Here is a 23,180-nt window from a genome sequence, read left to right as displayed (position 1 = left end):
AAATTACATTTTAAATAAAGGTGCAAGTGTTCTCCATAGGTGAAGTTGATGGCTTTCTATGTAAATTGTGATCAAATGCTTGCCTGTAGTTGATAGGTATAGGGCTAGAGGGAAGTCTATGTCTTTATATGGAGAAGGCACGAATGGCTGAATGGCTAAAGCTCGGGGGTGATGTGGGAATTGTCTTTGCTGTACAATCTGGTAGGCTGGTTGTAAACAGTCATAGATGGTGATATACAGTGACATATGGGTGCCGTCTATGACTTATGTGTTCCTCCCCCACCTTTTCCCTAAATCTAGCCTTTGTCTTTGGCACACTAACTCCATCCCTAGCCCAGACGTTTAGCTAGGTCCACTGTGGCTCTCCATACTGGAATAGAAGCATTTCTGGTCCTTCACTTGCTTATGTACTGACTAGATTGAGTACTTCAAAGGGTCCTCTTGGACAAGGGGAACGGAAATATGGAGCGTTCTGCCAGAAGTCAGAGCATGCTCGCATATTTGTTTATGTCTGCAGATTGTGTGTATGTGTGTTTTTGTGTGAGTGCATGGGCATGTCTCTGAAGAGATGGTTCGATGGTTCAGCTGAATGTAACAATTTACCTCCATCAGCCTAGAGGCAGATAATTGTATCCCTTTCAATGGGTAGCCCCACTGTTAAAGCCGACAGAGTTTCCAAGCGATGAGGTGACTTGATGTGACTGAGACTGAATAAGGAGTTTACATTCCCAGTCCCGATGCGGTGGCTCGGATAATCTGGCTTGGGTAAAGACATGTTTCCCGCTGAGATATGTGTTAATGCCTGCCCTTAGAGGAGGAGGAGGCAGCTGGAACATCTAGAGACATCCATGTTGGGTTAATAGCAGTGTTCTACGTTCAGTTCGTTGGCAAGAGCCAAATTAGGCTGCGGCTCCCAGATGAATGCCGTACGCCTCTGAGTCAGCCCCTGTTAGAAAGACATTGTGCCACGGTCCTGTGAGTGTCCCAGTAGCTGTACGGATTGATAGATGCCATTGGAGTGTGGAAACTGTAAGACAATTTGTGCTGTTGTAGTTCTGTGGTTGGCCTGTGTAGAAAAGAAGAGAGTCCTCATTCACATTGATGAGTGACAGCTGGCTTGGTGCCTTTCCCTCCCAGGTATATCGCTGCCTATCTGTCTACCTGTCTGTTTTTCTAGGACTGCCTGTCTGACAAATTGCTCCCTGTATAAATTGGACCTTCTCTCTTCGTTTGCCATTGCTTTTCCATTCCGTCTATCCAGCCATCACTTTCCCTGGCCTAGTGTTCTTTTTCCACCTCTCTCATTCTCTCTCCCTCTTTTGTTGGCTCTCTCGCTTTCACTCTGTTTCACTCGTTCATAGAGCAGGTCCTTCCTCGTCGATGAAACTGATGTTCTCCATGGAGGACGTCCTCTCCTCGGCCTCTCCTCCCCACTCCTGCATCTCCAGCTCCTGGGGTCGAGTGCCGGGTCTGGCTTCCCCCTGGCGCGGCTGTGAGTTAGACCAGGGAAGAGTGTGGGTACCTCCGCCCCTTCTCCTCGCCCTGATAGAGTCCAGAGAAAAGGGGAGGGAGACGGTGGAGGGATGGAGGGAGAAGGCGGGAGGTATGAGAGGGATGAAAGGGGGAGGGGAGGGAGAGGGACACGAAGCCCTCGGCCTACGGTCCCCTGGGGAGGAGGCGAGCGACGGAGGAGCCGAGCAGTGGGAGGACGGCGGGGGCGGGGTGTCCTGGGAGGGAGGCGGGGGGAGCAGACCTCTGCTGGCGAGGCTGCCGGGATGGGACAGGTGTGGACCCTGGCAGGGGGAAAGGGAGGAGGAGGAGGAGAGAGACATGGAGAAGGAGAGAGACGGCGACGGGGTGTGAGAGGCCAGTGGAGGCTGGTCCTGAAGGGAGGGGAAGAATATTCCGTTACTGGAAGAAGCGTGGAGGCTGCGGAGGACCGGGGATCCCTCGGAGTGTCCTTCCCCGGGCGAGGGAGGGTCGGAGTGGGCGCGACCCCTGACACCACCCCCCGGGGAGTTGGACTGGGGCTGCGGCGGCGCTGGAGGAGAGGAAGCAGGCCTGTGTGGTGAATGAGGAGTAGGGAGAAGGCACCCGGGCAAGTGCACGCCCCCCATGTCTCCGCTGTCCAATAGGGAACGAGCCTCGGGTCTCTGAAGGGAGCAGGGCGGGGCGGGGGGCGGCACTGCGAGGCAGGTGCCTGTCGACAGTTGGCCGGCACTGCTGGGAGGCGGGGTTAAATTTGGCGTCAAGGTCGGCAGTACCGGATGCGGCGCCACTAGGAGGAGGGGCTTAAGCAGGCGTGTCATCTCCTGCAGCTCCTGACTGAGCTGGGACACTTGTTTGGAGAGGCTGCTCATCTGTATGGTGAAGAGACACACACAACATAAACACACACACCCGAAAACCAGATGAAGGTCAGTCCATACAAATGTTAATATATCAATTTGTTTATCTTCTGCTAGATAATAAGGAAGATAGGGGAGCTTACAAAAATATGTGGCCCCGTAGTCTGTGACAAAGTTAATCCTTGTTTGTGTAAAGCATAATCTGATACATTCTCCCTGCATAATGTTCACATACAGCAACACCATTTATTTAGACTCTACAGTGCGCGCCATGTCCTGAAATAGCATCTTATGTTCCTATCTCTCTGTCTGTCACGTATCCTGAAATACAGCCTTGTGCTCCTATGGTAGACACTTGTTTGTGTATAACTGAACATCAAGTCGGCACTCACCTCCTCAGTTAATTTAGACACACTCTGCTTGATCTCAGACTGCTCCCGGATCCCTGCATACACACACACACACACATACACACATCAATCAACTATTCTTATATATATATGAGAGAGAGAGAGAGAGAAAGAGAAAGAGAGAGAGAGAGAGAGAGAGAGAGAGAATGTGTGTGTGTGTGTGTGTGTGTGTGTGTGTGTTACCTGGGTATGGGGAGGGTGGGGCTGCGGGTGACAGGCTGGGGCTGAACTCAAACTTCTGTGATGAATTGGAATTGCTCTCTGTTTCAATGCCGTCCACAAATCTAGTCCGATAGGGATGAAAAGCGAGAGAAAAGTCAGAGAAAGAGGATGAGAAATGAATGTAAATCAAATAGCCCGTTGGCAACGCTCTGAGAGAAGTGCAGTGGAATACTGGCCAGACCAGAATTTCTAATATGGCACTGCGGACTCCATGATTATGTATCGTTTGCTTTGCAGTAATTGTGTTCAAACCATAAAAATCCCAGTATCAACAGATTCTGCTCACGCACCAGCCCATAGTGCACACAATGTTATAATCTCTCTGCGCACATGAATGCATTTATGCTCTCTATACATGCACACATCCTACAGTGTGGAAATATTTACACCCTCTAACCCCAGCCCCCCTGTGGCCAACCAGCACTATTTCCTACTAGTTGCCATAGCAGCCAGACACCCCAGTTGGAGCGTTAATTGTGTTCTCTGCAGTCCCTCCTCTGGCTGTGTGTGTATGTGTGTCTCCCTAGTCTTTCTGATCACTGCTCTGCGTCTTGTCTTTCAGTGTGTGTGTGTCCGTGTGTGTGTGTGTGTGTTACCTAGGGCTGAGTTCAGGGGGCACGCTGCTGAAGCTGACCACCGGGATCTGCAGGGTGGCGGGGCGGGAGTGGTCGGAGGGGGCGCGGAACGGCCTGGGGGGCAGCAGAGGGGAGCGCAGCGGGGAGTTGAGCCCCCTGCTGAGGCGGAGCGGGGAGCGAGGCGCGCGGGACACCGAGTTCTGCTCCTCGTCCCCCTCCTCGTCCTCCCGTATGGACGGCAGCTTCTTCACCAGGCCGCCGTTGCTCTCCCAGTCCACCTGAGTGAGAGAGAGAGAGCGAGAGAGAGAGAGAGGGAGAGTGATCAAAAGCCAGAACTTCCTGCTGAGCCTTCTGGAGGTGTTGTGGGCCAAATTCAACATCTGTGATGGGAGTAGCCCACTTGATAACCGCAATAACATACCTGCTTTCACCCAGTTTTTTCCTCACATTCACACAACATTCAACCTACATTTCTACATAGGTGCTTTCCCAAAATAGCACATAGGATCAAGATACTTGAATCAGATTCTGTGCATTGATAAATCCAGTTACATTTATTATGGGGTGGTGTAGTGACATCTACATACCAGTGGGTGGCAGACAAACACAATAGTTCGTACCAGTGAGTGTTGCATGTTTGATATGTTAATGTAAGTACATCTCCAGATACTCCCTCTCACAGAGACCATTTGAGGAGAAACAAGGCGATTCCCTTTGGTCCCTCTCCTCCAAAAATGTGAGCAAAGAGGGACTTTGGGGATTCCTTCCCAGTTCTAACTCCACCCCGGTCCTGCCCAGACTCTCTGATGTAGACAACAACAGTCGGCAGTGAGGAGGTTGTGTTCTTCGTTCTGATTGACGCATGCCCCTTATTGCTATAACCTGTGCTCCTCCCTTTGCTAAGTGAACACATTTATTTGTGAAGTACAATGACTGCAACAGTAGATTTAATTTCCTAGGTCACTGACATTACAAGCAACCGATCGTAAAGGAGGTCAAAGGTCAAAGTCGTGTAACAAAATATTCCTGTGACCCAAGAGGGATCATGTCAGATGGAGAAATGCTTGGGAAGAACTAGGAAGAGAAATAGGAGTTAACAACAGTGGTAGAAAGGATTTTTTTTTAAGTAACTGCTTCTGGTTTCATTCAAATTATCTACTAACTTGTAAATTATGCTTTGTGTGAATATGGTTTTGCAACATCCCTCTTTGCCAGGCTTGGCTGTTAAAAGAAGTCTCTCTTGCTTTGTCTGACTTTTCCCCCCATCACCTTCTCCACCCACAGCCAAGACACACACTCCTCCAGACACACACTTATGAATTTAATAATTTAGGCTGTCTTCAGTGTCGCTGCTGTGTCAGTGAATTTCCAGAAAGGAATAGCTAAACAAAACAGGAATGTGTCTGCCAATATGATTACATGAGAAAATGTGTCTGTAAAGAGTTTAACTCCTCCCCTCTGTACAATAGAGATGGACCATCTGCTAAAAACACCAACACAAGCTACCTTGAGAAAAAGAGCTTGTTTAATTTATCATAACTGATGTCTGGTGCATGTGCGCATGGGAGTGACTCAAGGCTGACAGAGTTTATTTCCATCTTGCTAGACAGCGACAGTCCCTAACAGTCTTGTACTATACTGCTTGTATTTCAAGCAGGACTCAGGAACTCATTTATTTATTTCTCAACTTTTCTACCAGTGAAGAGGCTCCCTGACCGGAATGATAAAAGACTGAGAAACTGTGTATATCTGTGATGTGGGGTTTGACTTGCCTGCATTAGGAAGCTGTTGTTGCTGAAATTAGTGATTACATCTTGTCATTTTCCTACACTGGCTTCAAAAATCACGTCACGTAGGGCCAAACATAGAATGAGTGGTGCAGTGACTAATGAATGTGTTTCATATCTCATCATGCGGACAAGCCAACGCCCCATCGCTTTTCCTTTTCCCCTGTTCCCCTGTTCCCCTGCTCTCGCTCTCTCTCTTATCCATTTAATCAAGGTCTCTCTCTCTCTTTCTCTCCACCCCTGCCTGCTCAGCATTCTTTCTTTTTTTTCCCTCTCATTTCTTTCTGGCCTCCTCCCCCACTACCCTCCTCTCAGCCCCCACCACCTCCCCTTTCCCCCTGCCAGTGGAATTTATTTTTAGCTCTCTCGTTCTAATCTTAGCTCCCAGCGCCAGAGGAAACCAAGGAGCGCTCCGCGATGGAGGGGGTGTGTGTGATATGTGTGCACGTGCCTCATGTCTCTGTGTGTACTTGTGTGTGTGTGTGTGTACTTAAGTTTACATTGATGTGTGATAGAGTCACGCTGTATGCTGAAATCTGCGGCTGAAATTACATTGGGTTAGGGTGCAGGCGGGCATGTGAATGAAAATGAAACGAATGAACAGCGTCTGACGGCGTTTTTTTTCCAATGAATTGCTCTTTCACCTATTTTTCATGTAATTGTGTGACAGAGTGAGGAGAGAGAGAGAGAGAGTGAATATTTGCATGTGGATACACTTGGGTGTGTATGTGTGTGTGTGTGTATGCAGGTGCATGGCAATACGTTGCTCTCCCTGACATTACTGCAGGCTACTAACATTGCTACAACACACTTCGACATGTTTCTGGTACGGAGAGCGAACATCACATGAACACGGGGTACAGAACGTGCCGTAACCCTCTCCTCTGCCTGTAGCACGGCTCGGTGCACCGAGTTGACTGGTTGCTCTTGCACATTGTGGTGTTTCCCCTAAGGCTCCAGGGTCATGACAGTCAGTCAGCAGCCTGTGAATCAGCGGGGAGGGACAGTGGCAAGTACAAACACCGCTCCGGTGTTTGTTATTTTTCTCTGAGTCCATCTCCTTCCTTCTACTTTGCTCAGTAAACCTCCTACTTGCCCTCTTCCTTCTTCTTCTTCTTTGTCTGTGTGGTGGGAGTTTTCTGTAATAAAGAGACTTGGAGATGAGAAGTTGTCCTTCTGTTATCTTTATTGCTTGCAAGCAAGGCGCAATGCTCACCCAACGAGTGTGTGAGACAAAGAGCGAAGCAATGAGCTTTGTCCACCCTTCTTATAATCATGTAGTAGAAACAGCTGAGTCATGAGAAGTCCGGCACATTCTTATACTTGAAACATTCTACGATTAGGGTGCATCTGTGCAAAACAAAGATAAACGGGCTAGAGTTCCCAGGGTCATCTTCACACAGTAGCCATTGTCTCAAGCCAGTGGAAATGTACTGAGAGCAGACAACATAGAAATAAGACAGTGCTTCATGCATAGAGAAACAGAATGGTATAATATAATTTCCACTACAGTCTGCCTCTGTATCTTCTTCTTCTGTGTCTTTTTCTTCTACTTCTTCTCCTGTCTACATGTCTCTACTTTGTTGCTGTGAACACTATCTATCTAAATTCATCCTCTGATGTTGTTTCTTGAAGTATTTGCTTACTGAGCAACAAGCGATATGGATGGATATCTGCAGGCTTTCTTTTTCTATGTTTCTGTGGTCTTGGCTTACTAGTTTTGCTATTCTACTGTGCCAGCACACACACACACACACACACACACACACACACACACACACACACACACACATACACACGCAAACACACACTCTGCGTTGCCTGGGCTGCTGGTACCAGAAGGGTTTTGCATACATAACAAGGTTGGACAGCTGCATCCAAGACCCAAGATATGGGCTGCAGCTCCTACACCTGGCTCTGTAAATCCTTGAGATACTGCCGGAGACACACACTCACATGCACGCTTACATATGTGCGCACACTCGCACACACACATCTGCACACGCGCTCACCCGCTCGCACTCTGCAGTGAGCGTGTCGTGCCCCGGAGTAGCGAGCAGCACTGCAGCGGAAAACGAGGGAGAAAGGAAGAGCAGAAGAGAAGATGAGATAGCCGAGGTTCCCCCTCCCCTCTGTCCCTCCTCCGCTCTCCTCCTCCTCCTCCGCTCCCTCCTCCTCGGCTGGCTGGGCTATTTATATCGAGCAGGATCCAATCTTAGCAGCGGCTGCGGGGGAAAGAGCCAGTCAGGGAGAGCCCCTGCCTCCCCCTGCTCTATTCTTAGCAACAAGGCTGGCTCCAAACAGCAGCACCCAGCTATTCCTGTCGCTCTGTCTTACACTCTGCTGCCGCTGCTGCACGAGCCAAAGCCTGTGTGTGTGTTTGTGTGTCTGTATGTGTTTGTGTGTGTGTGTGTGTGTGTGTGTGTTTGTGTGTGTCTGCTGGCAGCAGATAAGAAAAAGTACTTAGTACAAAGCCAGCCTTGTCAAATTATAATGTGTGCGCAAGTTTTTGTGTGTATGTGTGTGTTGGGCAGCGAGTGCTGGAGAGGTTAGGTGATTATGCATACAGCTCCTCCATGTGAATCTCTCGAGGTGAGTGTCTTTTCAGGCTGCCTGAGACTACATTAGAACCAGGGCCTTGAAATTTTCCTGGGTTCATTTTGCATCCACACTTCCTCCGCTGCCCAAGGAACCGTGTGACCGATAATGAGAGGCGAAAGTCGACAGTATGTACCTGTGTGAAAAATTCAGAAATGTGCAAAATTTCTGAAATGCATATACCAGGGATGGGACGATAGGCTTATCTCACAATACAATTCAACACGCAATATGGGATTCACGCTTCAATACAACCACAATACGACGTAATAAATAAAAGTTCAGTGACAACAAGTGTGACTGTGCAGCATATACAGCATCCACAGACACTGCTTGCTCTCTCTCTTTTTCCTGTACCGCTCTAGATGAGTGTGTGTACTCACGTCGGCGCCGTGGCCCTCCCGCAGGTTGTACGTGAGGTCGTGTTGGATCTCGCTGATGAACTTCTGGGCGTACTCGGGGTAGAGGCGCAGCACCTCGCGGAGGCCCTTCAGGCTGATGTACTGCAGGTCACAGTAGGTCAGGGCCTTGACGTTGGCGTTGGTCTTGATCACCTGCTCCTTGGTCAGGTAGTCTGAGCCGATCAGGTCTCCTTTACCTGGTGGAGGTGGGCCCACACGGAGACGGGTGTAAGACAAACACACACACATAAAATGCCATAGACAGACATGCACAGACAAACACACACAGACACACGTACAGGTTTGTGTCTTTGAAGCAGTAATTTGCAGTGTGTACATTTTCCCCCAGTTATCTCCACTTGAGGGAAAGGGCATCAGCGAAGCCGGTTAAATAAATGTAACACACAGACTGTCTGTGCTGCAGATCATCAAAGAGACATGAAAGGAGTAGACCTGGGGAGTCAGTTCAACAGAAGCTGTGCAGGGGGAAGAATGTGCTGGATGGAGTGTTAAGCTTACCTGTGAATTCAAGGCCATCTCTAAAACTGGCCCTCTCCCCATTTAAAGGGATATACCCACAAAAATGAATCTGCATTGGACAGAAGCATCATTATCCTCCTGAATGTGAAAGTTAACTTGTCTCTCTCTGTGGTTGGTGGCTATGAGACGTGATCATTGTTCAGTTAGCTGTATTATTTGCATTAACAAGAATCCCCCCAGGCTAGGTTTCTGAAAAACAACCCTCTAAATACCTATATGATGGGAAATTACTTGACCTGTGCAGCAAGAAATGTCTGCAGTTTTCCAGTTGTGTGAGTTTAAGTTGTGTATTATTGTTGAAATTTTCCTCAGGCACATCTTCAATTATACTGATCCTTCAGTCTTCTCTTCAGATTTATAGGCCACCTGCATTGTTTTCTAATGCAAATCCACTACATGGAGTTTTTCCAATACAAATTATGTGGAGCAATCCATTATTTATTTTAAGATAATCATGCATTTTAGTGGGTTATTTTTCAAAAACCTAACAGGCTGGAGAGTTTTGTCAATACAAATAATGCAGGGAAGCTAATTGTCGGCATTTCACAGAACAACTGAACTGACCACTGAGAGAAACAAACTAAAGACAACAACACCACTAGAGATCAATGACATGTTTGGGGTTTTTATGGGTGGCATACGCCTTAAATGTGTGATTGTGATTTCTAATTCTTCCACCACACATTACCATATATCCATGTGATATTTCCATCTTGATTAACACTTACATAGTGTTATTATATCAAAAAGAAAATGGAAATGTTGTATTGCTGTCTTGCTATGGGGATAAAAACAGTTCATTTACGAGGGGTGGGCTGGACAAAGCCTCCTGCAGTAGAAAACTAAAAGGAAGACAAGCACAAAGGCTGCTTCAGGGCCTCACAGCCACACCCTCCATGAGGACAGAATACAGAGAGAAGGAAAGAAACAAAGGGAGGGGGCTGGAGGGAAAAAGAGGAGAGAGGCTGGAAAAAAAAAATTGGAGAGGGAATAGTGGTAAGATGGAGGGAGGGAGGGCAGAGGGGAGGAGGGAGCTAAAATGGGTGACGGGAGTGTGGAGGAGGACTGAAAAGAGGGATAGCCGGAGGACGGAGGGTAGGAAACGACGGAGGGAATGAGGGAATGAGAGGTGAGAGAGAGAGAGAGAGAGGAATTGGAGAGGGACGCGGCGAGGGGGTGGAGGTGGAGGTGGCTGCAAACTGGCATGGCTGATAGAGGAGAAGTGGATGGGAGGGGGGAGAGAAAGAGGGAAGGGAAAGAGGGAGGTGGGGTAGATTAGAGCTTGATGCATGCCTTGTGAGCAACAGCAGCTATTTGCCACGCCACGGGCCTCCACCCCTCCACCCCTCCTCCCCTCCACCCCTCCACCTCCACATCCTGCTGTCAGCGCACTCGACTCCGACCAACAGACGCGTTCTCTCCCTCCTCTCTCGATCCCGCTCTCCCTCATCTTGTCCTTCTCCGACTTAATTTGGCGTGATGGGCTCTTCGCATGCCCTCCCTGTCTCTCTGTTTCTGTCTCTGTCTTTCTTTTCAGACTCCCGTTTCTGTACCCCCCTCCTCTTCATCTTCACCCACCCCCCGCCCCCCTCCCTCCCTCTCTCCCCAAAATTCAGCTCGCATTGTCTTTGTCACAGAGATGATGGGTGGCAGTGGAGCCGAGAGCGACGGCAATGTCAGAGAAACCCTTCATTAATAATCACAGAAAATGTTTGAGTTGAGTGGAACAGGAGATGAATACTTGAAAAGCGGTTTAAGCGACGGTGTATCTGTCTAGTCCTCAGTGTTTGTGTCTGTGCATCTGCAGAGTGGATGCGAAGAAATGAGAAGGGCAGAGAACGAGGGGTTTTGAAAATAAGCTCATTATATCAACTTCAGTGATTCTAAGACTTTAGTATGCGCTGCCAATTTATTTGCCTCTGGTATTTCTCTTGTACTTGCTGTTATTGTCGCCCATGTAATGAAATCGGGGGGGGGGGGGGGGGGGGGGGGGGGACTATGGATTGGGTTGTGTCCGTGCATTCGTCCATCTGACAAATAGGATGTTTCAGGTGATAATTTAGACATGACTGGTCTGATTTTGCCAAAACTTGGAGAGATCTGGCAATTAACAAAATTCCACGATTGGCCTGATGGGGATGTTATAATAAAAGGTCTAAGTCTCAAACTTTGAAAGGCCATGCATAACTGCTACGCCGCTGGTTCGATTTTGCTGAAACTTGCAGGGATGATGCATCTTGTTACTGACTGGCCCAAAGCATGACATGTCTCACATATGGATCTGAAGCAGCATTCATTCCACCAAATGTTTTACATATCCATTATTGACAATCACGCTGTGAGCTGAGCTATCAGCGTACTTACTGCATGCATACAGCATTCATTTCAGTTTTCAACTGGTGGAAATAATTTATTTGAATTGTTAAAACATGACGTTGCTGCTCCTTTTCTTATCGTCTGTCTCTTTTGGAGAGAGGACTAGACGTTTGATGAAATGAATCCAATTGGGTGGAACATGACATTGCTGCTGCTTGGTGTCTGTGTGGGCGGCTGATTGAGTGTGTGTTCAGAATACGCTTCAGGAGTTGTATGTATTGTATGGGCACAGGGGGAGGGAATGTCTTTTCACAAGTGTGACTCTTATCACGTGTGTGGCTGCACTTAAACTGTTGTCTGGACACAATTCTGTTGTCTGGACACAATTCTGTTGTCTGGACACAATTCTATGTAAATAATACAACCCACTCTTATCTTTACAATAGCCACAACCACCAACACAATCATCTTCATTATCATTATTATCATCGTCATCATCATAATCTGTGATAAGTACCTTCCAGGCTGAAAGACTATTCACTTCCACTGCAACACACCAAACCACTCTGGGACTATCATGGCCTAATTGGTCAACAACTCAAGGTGATACATAGATTTCCCACTCAAAGAAGCACTGTTAATTGCAGCATGGTCACTATTATTCCTAGAACACTGCAGGTGCAGGAATGATTTGTAAAGGTTAAGGTGGGCTGCACCTTGAGAAGAGTTTACTGGGCTCTCCATGGCTCTGCTCCATCCACACTTCAGCATTAATAATCAAGGTGCTTTAATAATGCAAAATCTATCCATTATTAATACCAGCACAGCAGTGCATTCGGTCTCCCATTGATGTGTGTGTGTGTATGTGTATGTGTGTGATGATCAAGATCAAATATATGGGCCGGGGGCTTGGCATTTGAAGATAAATCCCCTCTATCACACACACAGACCGACACACAGGCAAACGCAGACACACAGGTACAGACCATTAATCCAGTACCTCTTGACCTTTTGAGAAGCTGACTTTTGAGACATGTACATCTATCCTTGCCACACACATAAACACATACATGAAATCCTCTCTCTCTCTCTCTCTCTCTCTCTCCCCCTCTCTCTCTCTCATCCTGTCTGTCGCTCTGTCTCTCTCTCATCACACACAAACACACCTCAGAAAGGCTTGTGCTGTTTGCTGGCTTAGTGTCGCTGAGGCTTTGAAGCAGATCCGGAGGAAATTAGATTCCAGCATGCTAGACAGACAGCTAAAGAAATGTTCCTAAGCTGTTGTCACAGGTGCAACTGTGTGTGAGTGTTTGTGTGTGTGATTGACCACATGATTGTTGGTTGTTAATCACATACTATAATTTGTCAAAAAGGTTTGTCAGTATTACTGTGAGAACAATATGGCTAACACTTAATTTACTGATTTATTTATTTTTCTATGGATGTGCCTGCACAGGAGAGCACATGACTAAGTCACAACTCAACTAAACTAAATCTTTGAAGCAACACAGGATTGGCTTGTGTTGTAAGCTAATACCTGCTATCTTTACTCCAGGAGACATTTGCAAACTGCAGTCTGCTGGACATTTCCTTTCAAAAAAGTAAATACAAACCAGAATCAGACCTGTGCAGAACCAAAATCTAGCTAGATTTCAAATGCTTCGAAAATCTTTGGCTAGACCTTTGCTCCCACAGCAAGTAAAGTTAAATCCGCTGCTTTATAAATAATTGTTTCTGACAGTGACAAGTGACACTCCTCATCAATCAAACTGCTGATTGGGACCAGGGAAGGGCAAAAGAACATCTCTTTCATCTATACTCTCATATGCATCCCTGCATTAGCCGTGAAAAACTCTATCAATCTTCGGGGTCATCCGAACAAGAGAAGCATCCATCCATACAGTACATCTATCAATGTGCACTAAAGCCTGTCTGTCTTATGGCAAGGTGACATGCCCCATATAAACAGGCAGTATGCGTCTATCATGAATGGATGATGGATGGATAGATGCAGAGATGGATGTATGTTCTGCCTCTGAATGAAAGCAAAATGGAATTGATGTCCGTATGGTGACCTCTACCACCCAGTCCATCCATCCCTCAGTCCATCCTTCCATCTATCTATCTGTCTATCTGCTCATGCATCTAAAGGGCACATTTGTGTTCGGCTCATGTGAAATTAATGAGGAGTCTGCAAGTGCAATGGGCCTTTTCACATCAGTAAAACCAGACGTAAATACAAACTTAGGAGGGAAGGTTAAAGTGGTAGCCCATGAGATCTATTCTTTATGTTTTTTTTTTGTTTTTTTTTGGGTGAGAGGATGATGATTGAGGCAGAAAAAGAGGAATGACGTGAAAATGACATGGAATGAGAGGAACATCTGAAAGAAAAAGCGCCTCTTTGATGTACTGTAATGGAATAAATGAGGTGTGCATTAGACTTGAGGTATAGAAATTACAAATGCTACACATGTTTTTGTGATATTTGTAGCTGGGGGAGGGAACGAGGCCGTGGCCGTACACAGCATGACTCTCTGGTCTCTGACTTCCACCCACACACTGTCTGGGAATCAGTCTCCTGTTTAATATTAGGCTTCACTGGAACAAATCTCTGCCTTCACACCCCCAGAAACTAGTGTGAGTGAGGACACATCACACCATTACACATGTGCCAGTGCACACAGATGCACACACACACACACAATCACCACAACTGCCCTTGCATTAAAAAGCTGAGACTCCCCCTTATGTCTATATTCTCTCTCTCTCCCTCTCTCTCTCTCTCTCTCCCCATATGTCTTGCTAATGTTCTCCTCATTGTGCTACATGCTAATGGCAGTAATCAAAACTCATTCTCCGTGTGTGGAAGCCTGCAGCTTATCTTATCTATGCTACGCCACTATCTATTCCAAGCATGCAGCCTCGCACTTATACAAGACCTGATTACATGTTGCTCATGCACACACACGCCGCTCGCGCTCTCACCTTGCACACTTATATACACGTACGTGCACAAAAACACGTGCACTTGACGGGCATATGTGCACACATACACACACATAACCCGACACGAAGGCTGCAGTGTTCTTGGATAGGATATTGCATTCTGATGCATCATCGCTCACACAGGCACTTGGGACGTAATCATTTGCGCACAAACCATTGGCCTTTATGCATCATCTACACTCAAATCAATGCACACACCTAAATATTAAAGTGATATTGTATGTTTTTTTTTTTTTTGGCAACCTCTTTGGTGCTAAGCAGTCATTGCTGTTTCTGCACTGCACTTCCCAGAGATCACCTGTCAATCAAACAGTGTCCAGACCTGTGATGTCTTTTTTCTTGGATTTTCTGTTGATGAAGTTTGAGTTTCTGTAGGTGGCGCTCTTTTCTTTGTCTGTTCAGCCATGGTGGCTATTGCTGCTCATACTAACTAGTTCTTCTTCTGTTTACACACCACATCACCTCCTGTATGACAGAGGATTTTTCCCAGGAAAAACCAGACAGCAGGTTTTTACAACAGAAAATGTAAAAGCTTCTACAAACTGGATATAGGTTGAATCACTATTGTGTTATATCAATCGGCGATAGAGAGTAGCATCACTGCATACACAAATATAATATATAATATGTGAAAATGGTATTTGAGTAGAGATTGCGGATCAAAGTGATAATGCATTTGAATTATGCATGAAGGGTGAATATACTGCAGGGCTGTTGGGCTTTACACTGTCCAGCCAACAAGAGCCTCATCTGGTTCTCACTTCATCAGGAGCAATATATCTGGGCTTGCAGTGAGATTCAGCAATAGGAGTGTCTGCCTGCCTAAACACAGCCTCCTCCACTCATCCTTCTCTCTGCGATGTCTCTAAGCTATACGCTGCCATATGTGAGGTCTGATAGCAAGACTTCCTACACCTCCCTTCACACTGGAGAGGAGGATTACTGTGTATAACTCACAGGCTCAACACTGTGGGAAACCGTGACTCTCTGGGTGTGTGTGTGTGTGTGTTTGTGTGTCAAGCATGGTGATAACTCTGTTAGGGAGTAGAACACAAACAACAGCACTTTATCAGTTCTCTCCCAGCCCTGTCTTCCCCACTGTTTGTGCGATAGACACACATCTGTCTTCCCTTTCTTTGTTCCTTTGGTCTTTCCTTCCTTCCTTCCTTCCGTCCTTCCTTCCTTCATCTTTCTTCATCATTACCCTTATTTCCACTCAAATCTAGATCAAGCCAGATCAGCACTGTGAAACTATCTAACTGTAGTCACTGTACTGAGAAATGATTCTCTCTCTCTCTCTCTCTCTGCTCTTCCATTTAAACTCTCTCTCTCTCTCTCTCTCTGAAGAGAGAGGGCTGCTGGGCTGGTTTTTACTTTTCATCCACTTCTATACCACAGATATATGGCTAATTTCCTTTAGGCAATGGAGCTTTCTCGTTACATCTCTTCCAATTAGGTAACCATCATGTAATCTTGCAGTTTCTAAAAGCCCTGTATTTCCAGCCATTAGAGCTAGTTTAAGGCTATTACATTAACAATTTTTGTTCCGTCTCCATTATCTGAAAAATTGACTGTGAATATGGACATTTACCAATACAGATGATCTGATGTAACTATCCCTCTATAGCACCTATATAGAAACCTAGCTTGTTAATGTTAGAGGAAAAAGATGTATGTCATGTATGTCATGGGCGTCATCAGGCTCATTTAGGTTAATTTAATTAACTAGAAATTATCCCAATCAGAGACTGTACAAAAATTACTATTCTAATATTTTACAGTCACTACCATTATCTCCCCATGTACATCGCAGACAGTCATACAGTTCAACCAATTCTAAATCAACTACGAAAATCGTCCCATATATGGACAAAATCTTATCAATTAGGCCTCTGCCATCTGCCAACCCGCTCCCTGTCGCTCTGACCTACCCAGTATGGCCAGCACAGTGTTGTCCTTCAGCACCTCCATGGACCCGGAGCAGACGAAGTAGATGGCCTGCAGGGCGTCTCCCTGGCGGATGAGGAACTCCCCCGGAGCGCAGAAGGAGGTCTTGATGATGAGGGACAGGGAGCGCAGGCAGCCCCTGCTGGCCGACTCGAACAGCGGCAACTGGAGCAGCTCCTTGTTCAGGTGCATGGCGATGTCGGCCCTCAGCTCGTCTGGGAAGTCCTTCAGCAGCTGCATCAGACCCACAGTCAGTCAGGTCAGTAGTCTGTGAGACGGCTGGCAGCGCGCTCTATGGCGTGATTTCACAGTTCCACTTCCCTGATGTTAGTGCTGTTATGTGTAGAGGTCGATGTATACTGTATTACTGTACTTGTTAGGACCAGCTTGAGTTCTGCACTTATGGTGGGGACTTTCCCGGGAAGTGAGGACATTTTATGGTTAGGTTTAGGGTTGGCGTAAGGTTGAAGGTGCTACATGTGGCATTTTTTATTTCTAAAAACTAAGACCACATTTCCCATAAACCCCATTGTTTCCTGTTTCCCTCTCCCTGACGTCGCTCCATGTGTGTTTGTTTTGAAGAGCGTGAAGAAGGAGCCGATAACAGTCCTTGGTTAGCAGCCAAATGCATTCCAATGAGTTAAACTAACATCAACTGGAATAAAGTTGTGTACTACTTGGAAAGCAAAAACGATTCCTGCATTGTGCCATAAAGCAATCTCCCTTTGTGCCGTAAAGCAATCTAGTAGATTTCTACCAAAATCCAACCTTTTGCCACACCATGTAAAATGCAGCGTGGAGGCTGGTAGACGCTGCCATTGTTTTCAGCTTCTCTGCAATGGTCTTGTTTGTTTGTGATAATTACACTAATGTCTCAAAGTTAATGAGGAAACGATTTACTGATGTTAAAATGCCATACATAGCACATTTAAGGTAAAGGTTAAGAGGTAAGGTTTTAGGGATGCATAGACAGTATAACATAATCGCCAGTGTACTGTACAACAAAAGTGTGTGTGTGCAGGAGTGCGTTTGTGTTTGTGTCCACCCTCTCCTCACCTCACTAACGTCTATTCCATTGTTGACAGACCAGGTGGTCTGGAAGCACTCCAGCATGCGTTGCTCCAGGGCCTTAGGCAGCCGATGGACCCTGATGAAGTCCTTCAGGTCCTTGGTGCGGGTGTGGTAGAGCGAGCGGCGCGAGTACATCCTCTGGATGATGGCTGTCACATTACCAAACACCACCGCATGCATCAGCGCTGGGAGACAGAGGAAACACTGGTTTGTTGAGTGTATGTGTGTGTGTGTCAGTGTGAGTGTGTCTGTATTTAGTATGATATGATATAATCATAGTTATTCAGAATGGGTTTTATCTACAATGGCTACCCTCAGGCAAAGCCCACAATGCTTATGTAACCATTGTAAGTTACTTAAGTAATAAGCCACAAGAAGCTGCAAAGCACAGTGCTTAAAGCCCTCTTAGCTGCTCTAAAATCACTGTGAAGCGCTGCCTCGAGTGGCTTATAGCTTTTATAAAGCGGCAGTAACCCACGACTGAAATAAAACTAATGCAAATGTTCCATAAATCTTTTACTTTTAATGAATGAAATAATTAAAGAATAATTTCATGTTAGTCTTCCACCAACCAATATAGCTCAAGTACCACTGAGTGGTGATTCTTAGATGGCACATTAACATTTAAATTAACAGTTGTGCGGTCAGAGGTCTGCTTTGAACGCGACTCCAGCAGCCAACCAGCAGACAGGACTGGAACTACCTGTTTTATAATATAGTTTCTTGAATGTATAGCAGTGTTTCCCCCTGAATTTTATTCTTGTCAGGGTGGAAAAGCCTCTGAACCAGCATTTAGACCATCATGGGACACTAAAACTCTCCACTGAAACCCAAACTAATGGAATTCTTTTAGGGCAGCATCTCTTTAAGGCAGGGTGACCCTCACCTGTTCAATGGCAAGGGAAACTCTGGTGTATAAAGAACTGTCAATCATCGCTAAACTAAGAGAACCTTAACCTCAGTATGAGAATAAAGATTCTGTTGAGAGAGATTAACGAAACTCTGAAAAATGGACTTTTCTCATTACACTTCTCTCTTTCTGCCCATAGCTCTCTCCCTTGTCTTTATGTCTTACAGTTTCTTTTCTTCCTTCTGCTCCATCCATCTCTCCTTTCTCCTCCTTTCTTCAGTCTTTCTTGTAAATCCCTCCCTCTTTCTTTCCCTCTAACTCTTCACTCCCACCTCTATCCCGCTCCCTCATTCTTTTTTCCCTCCCTTGCTCCCAGAGCAGCTTCTCACACAGACAGTGGTAATACAAACACAACTGTACACGCACACACACACACACGCACACGCACGCGCACGCGCACGCGCACGCGCACACAACCACAGGAACACACACAAAAACCACATGTATGCACACATGTACACTCTTGCTGTAACAAATGTCACATAGCAGAGGTCGCAGAGGTTTGCTGGGGATCGTTAGCTGTCAGATCAGATTAACTGGCTGTACTGGAACTCTCTCATCCAATACGCCTATAGTATTCATTTAGGATCTTCAAGGGGGGTAATGCTTGTTTAAGACACATTCTTTAGTAGCTTTGGTTGGAAAATCATTCAGGATTTTCTTTAATCTTTATTAATCTTTATTCATTTAGGGGAAGTTGACCAAGCACACTACTCAATGTCTACAGTATGGGGTATGATGTATGACTTATGAGCTGTGTGTGTGTGTGTGTGTGTGTGTGTGTGTGTGTGTGTGTTTGTGTGTTATTGAGTGAGTGTAGGAGGAGAGACAGGTGCAATGGTAGCATCAGGATACTGAGAAAGGGCAAATTTGTGAGAGTGTCTTTAGGGTGTATGTAAGTGCGTGTGGGCAAGTTTGTTTGTGTGTGTGTGTGTGTGTGTGTGTGTGCGCGCGTCTCTTACAGCCCACTTAATGTGCACTGAGGCCTGAGACAACCCCACGCTTCATTGCACCCTCTGACCATAAATCCCTGCATCTCTCTCTCGCAACCTTTCAATCCTTTCTTATCCGTCTCATTCCGTCCTTCTCTTCATTCCTCTCTTTCCCCCTAAACACTCGGTTCACTTCATCACGGATCAGCACCAGCTAAAGTAAATACAGTTGCTGGCATTTAGAGTTTGAACAAGCAGCACATTTTGTTGGTGTGTTTCCAACACATTTATCATGTCCTTAAAAAGTAGTAAAAGTCTGACCAACTAATTATTACTTTGTTTTGTTATGCAATCCCTACCATGAAAAGGCTGGGAAAATATGGAGAAATATATGGCATCAAAGTGTGTTGCAATATCATGACTACAATTAAACATTCTGTGTGTTTCTATTGTGAGCCCCTTCTGGAAAAATTTCCCTTACACTTTGAAGTTTTAAAAATTTATTTGAGCCCACTTTAAAAATGATTGCTGGCATTTAAAGTAAAACTCCACTATTGCATCTTATTGAAGTTACTGGATCTTATTGAAGTTATTGGATATCTTAAGATGTTTGCCAATAAAAGGTTACATTTTAGAGGATGTAATCATCTATGTTTTGTAAATTTTGAGCAATGAGCATCCAGTAACCAAAAAGCATATGGCATTTATATAGCATGTAGCATTTTGAAATGAAACATCTCAATTAAGAAAGTGAGACGGAGACTTCTTGCATGTTGAAGTGTGGCCTGCTGGGAGGTATAGTTTGAGGTCATGCATGGCTTCATATGCGTGTGTGTGTGTGTGTGTGTGTGTGTGTGTATACATATGTGCAAGTATATTTATGTTGTTCATTGCGAATAGGAGGAAGGAGAAATTAGAGAAAAAAGTGACAGAACAAAGTGCGCTCGGCTGGCACCAGCTAATGAGCTGAAGAGACCAGGAGAGAGAGAGAGGGTTTCACATCCTGAGACGAAACACTAACACACATGGGAGCATAAACAAGCATCCCCCCCCCCCCCCCACACACACACACACACCTCCTTGTTTCTCACCTCCTATAAGCATGGTGCAGATGGAGAATATCTTCTCTGAGTCTGTGTTGGCTGAGACGTTGCCAAATCCCACACTGGTCAGACTGCTCAGAGCGAAGTAGAGCGACGTCACGTAGCTGCTGCGCCCCGACGGGCCCCCACCCAGGACCCCGAGGCCCCCGCCTCCGTCCCCCGTCCCCGACATGGCCACGCCCCCGGACACGCTTCCGTTCCATTGGCTGGAGTTCCAGGAGTCCCGCCCCGCCACCTCTGACCCCGAGACGTTCCATTGGCTGCTGTTGGCCGAGAGGCTGTTGACTACAGTGGGGGGCAGCGAATCAGGGGCCAGCGTTGTTGTCAGGGGAGACAGGAAGTAGGGCGTACCCAGGCGCTTGGCCAGCTCATGGAGCCAACCTGAGGGAGGGAGGGAGGGAGAGAGAGAGAGAGAGAGAGATGTTATTTGAAGGGGGTTATGTCAAGCTAATTTTACAGCTGTCAAGACAAGGATTCAGCTTCAGAGGAAGGAAGGAAGGAAGAAAGGGATGATGGAATGAAGGAAGGATGGAAGGAAGGATGGGAGAAAGGATGGATGAAAGGAAAAAGGAGAGAAAGAATTAAAGGAAGGAAAGGAGGAGGAAGGTAGGAAGCAAGACAGAAAGGAACAAATTAATGAAGGGAGAAAGAGAGATGGAAGTCAGAAAGGAAGGAAACAAAGGCGGAAACAAAGGAAGGAAGGAAGGATGGATGGAGTGAAGGAAAGAAGGAAGTGAGAGAGGACGGATGAATTATTGAGGAAGACGATGTTTGCAAGTGGACCAGTGGAGCGGTGAAACACAGATGAGGGGAGAGAGGCAGAATCAGGAAAAGAGACAGAAAGACAGTAAGAGAGGGAGTATGAATAATACATCATGGATACATCCATTCATTGATCTCCAGCATCACACACTTGAGGGAAGCAGCTTTGACCTAGTGTGTGTGTGTGCGTGCATGCGTGTGCGTGCATGTGTGTGTGTGTGTGTGTGTGTTTGCAGATGTTCTCAGACAGTGAGACCAGCCTGCCAGTATAAACAAGCTGAGGTGATAGAAGCGCTGTGTGCAGAGTCCCAGTCAAGCAGCTAAACCAACAACATTAGAGGATTTCACACCTCAGAGATTTCCTAATTACTTTGTCATTAACATACTTCCACCTCTGCCATCCCGAGGAAGTGTGGACCAGAACAAGAGAACATGTGTGTGTGTGTGTGTTCGTAGATAGGTGTGTGTGTGGGAATCACTTTTTTTTCTTGTTCATTGCATAGAGGAACATGGAAGGCAGGCTGGTCTATACGTGCTTGGGAAAGCTTTGCCCAGATTCCACTATCTCTGTGCCAGTGCTCATATTAATGATATGGTAGTATCTAGGAATGGGACAAAAGCTTATCTCACAATACAATTCAATATGATATGGGGTTCACAATTCAATAGATACAATTCGATAAGATGTAATAAATAAAAGTTCAATGACAACAAAGTCTGACTGTGCAGAATTCAGTTTATTTCTGAGACACAAATCTTTGGAGGGATGGCATTGGCTCACTAGAATGTAAACAACAATCTAAACATGTCATTACAAAGTGAAAATTTTACTTTTACTTGCCTATTTACAAACTGCTTTGTTCCCATTCGTTTATGTGCTAGAAGGGTGATTTTCAGACCTGCTTCACCATACAATGGCAGTGAATGGAGAGAGAAAAAAACGAAATTTTCCAATCGCCTCTACCGGAGCAACAGATAACAGAGAATTGCTGATTTTGAGGTTATAGGAAGCTACACAGCCCAAGGTACCAAAGTTCAACATCACTGCAGGATGCCCATGGAGACACGAGCTAGGTCTGCTCAGCCTCAACCTCCTCAGTATACTGGTATTTCATACATAGTGAATAAGGGCAGCCCATGATGAGTTCTTCTGCCAAGACAGACTCGTCATAAAAATGCATCAAGTGATCAAACATGGTGATCATAAATCTGTGAATCAAGTGAATCGGAAAAATCATCACTACTCATAATATTGATGGTTTTATATATATTATGGAGTCTGAAATACAAACAGAACATCCTAAAGTTGCTATCTACTGTAAACTCTTCCTTATATACCCTCTTTGATGGAAGCTACACAGCATTCCTCTGTAGCCTCTCTGCCTCTGTCCATGGTGCTGATCTCTCCTCCTCTGCTAAGGCCAACTGAACTCACTTGGGCACTGTCCATGGTCCTGATCTCTCCTCTCCTCTCCTCTCCTCTCCTCTCCTCTCCTCTCCTCTCCTCTCCTCTCCTCTCCTCTCCTCTCCCACTTTAGATTTCACACCACTTCTCAGATAATGACACATGATATTCAGTCCACAAACGGAAAAAAAAACGGACAATTTAAAATTCAGCGTGAGCGACTGGGAGAGTTAAACTGGTTTCAGAAGGTCACATACGCCTTAACAAGTGATTTTTGAAGGCTTAACTAGCCTCTTGTGTGCTTGTCTGCTGTCGGCCTTGAGAGAGATTACTACACACATTTTACAATTAAAAGCCTCACGCCGGCTCAGTGGGCTGTAATGCTGACTGCTGGGGGCGTGTTTGTTTACCTCTGTTACAAAAAGCCTTTATACAGTTAAACCAGATGGGATGGCCTGTACCTGACCTGTGTGAGCTATACTGCTCCTCCTCCTCCTCCCTCTGTCTCTCTTCCTCCTCCTTTCAATCTCTCCCTTCCTCCCACTGTCTCCTTTCCTTGTCCTCATTGTCTCCCTCCCTCTTCCTCCTTCCCCTCCTCTTCTTCCCACTGCCCTCTTTCCTCATCGTCCTTCTTCCACTGTCTTCCTTCCCCTCCTTCACTTTCCGCTTTCTTCCTTCCTTCTCCTCCCCAGTATTTCCTTCCTCCTCCTCCTCCTCCTCCTCCTCCGTGTCTCCCTTTCTTCTCCTCCTTGCCCTCCCCCTCCTCCACTGTCTTCTTTCATGTGCCACTTCCTATTCCTATGCTACACCTTCCTCCTCTCCAACACATACTGCTTTTCCAAAGTCC

At 46.1% G+C, this 23,180-nt stretch overlaps 1 protein-coding gene across 1 annotated transcript in view; it reads right to left on the bottom strand.

Moving 5' to 3' along the window:
• Nucleotides 1–1,355: 1,355 nt before the first annotated feature.
• The window catches only part of kcnh3 (potassium voltage-gated channel, subfamily H (eag-related), member 3), a 107,341-nt gene continuing 85,516 nt past the window's right edge, over nt 1,356–23,180 (bottom strand). The window contains exons 8-15 of the mRNA XM_078285937.1: nt 20,155–20,547; nt 17,207–17,406; nt 16,135–16,384; nt 8,324–8,538; nt 3,577–3,833; nt 2,942–3,042; nt 2,741–2,793; nt 1,356–2,360 (exon numbers count right to left, since the gene is read on the bottom strand). Coding sequence (XP_078142063.1) covers nt 1,356–2,360; nt 2,741–2,793; nt 2,942–3,042; nt 3,577–3,833; nt 8,324–8,538; nt 16,135–16,384; nt 17,207–17,406; nt 20,155–20,547 — 2,474 coding nt within the window. The remainder of the gene's footprint in view (nt 2,361–2,740; nt 2,794–2,941; nt 3,043–3,576; nt 3,834–8,323; nt 8,539–16,134; nt 16,385–17,206; nt 17,407–20,154; nt 20,548–23,180) is intronic.

Source organism: Centroberyx gerrardi, chromosome 10, assembly GCF_048128805.1.
Source record: "Centroberyx gerrardi isolate f3 chromosome 10, fCenGer3.hap1.cur.20231027, whole genome shotgun sequence".
NCBI lineage: Eukaryota > Metazoa > Chordata > Actinopteri > Beryciformes > Berycidae > Centroberyx > Centroberyx gerrardi.
This window is presented reverse-complemented; position numbering and strand designations above follow the sequence as displayed.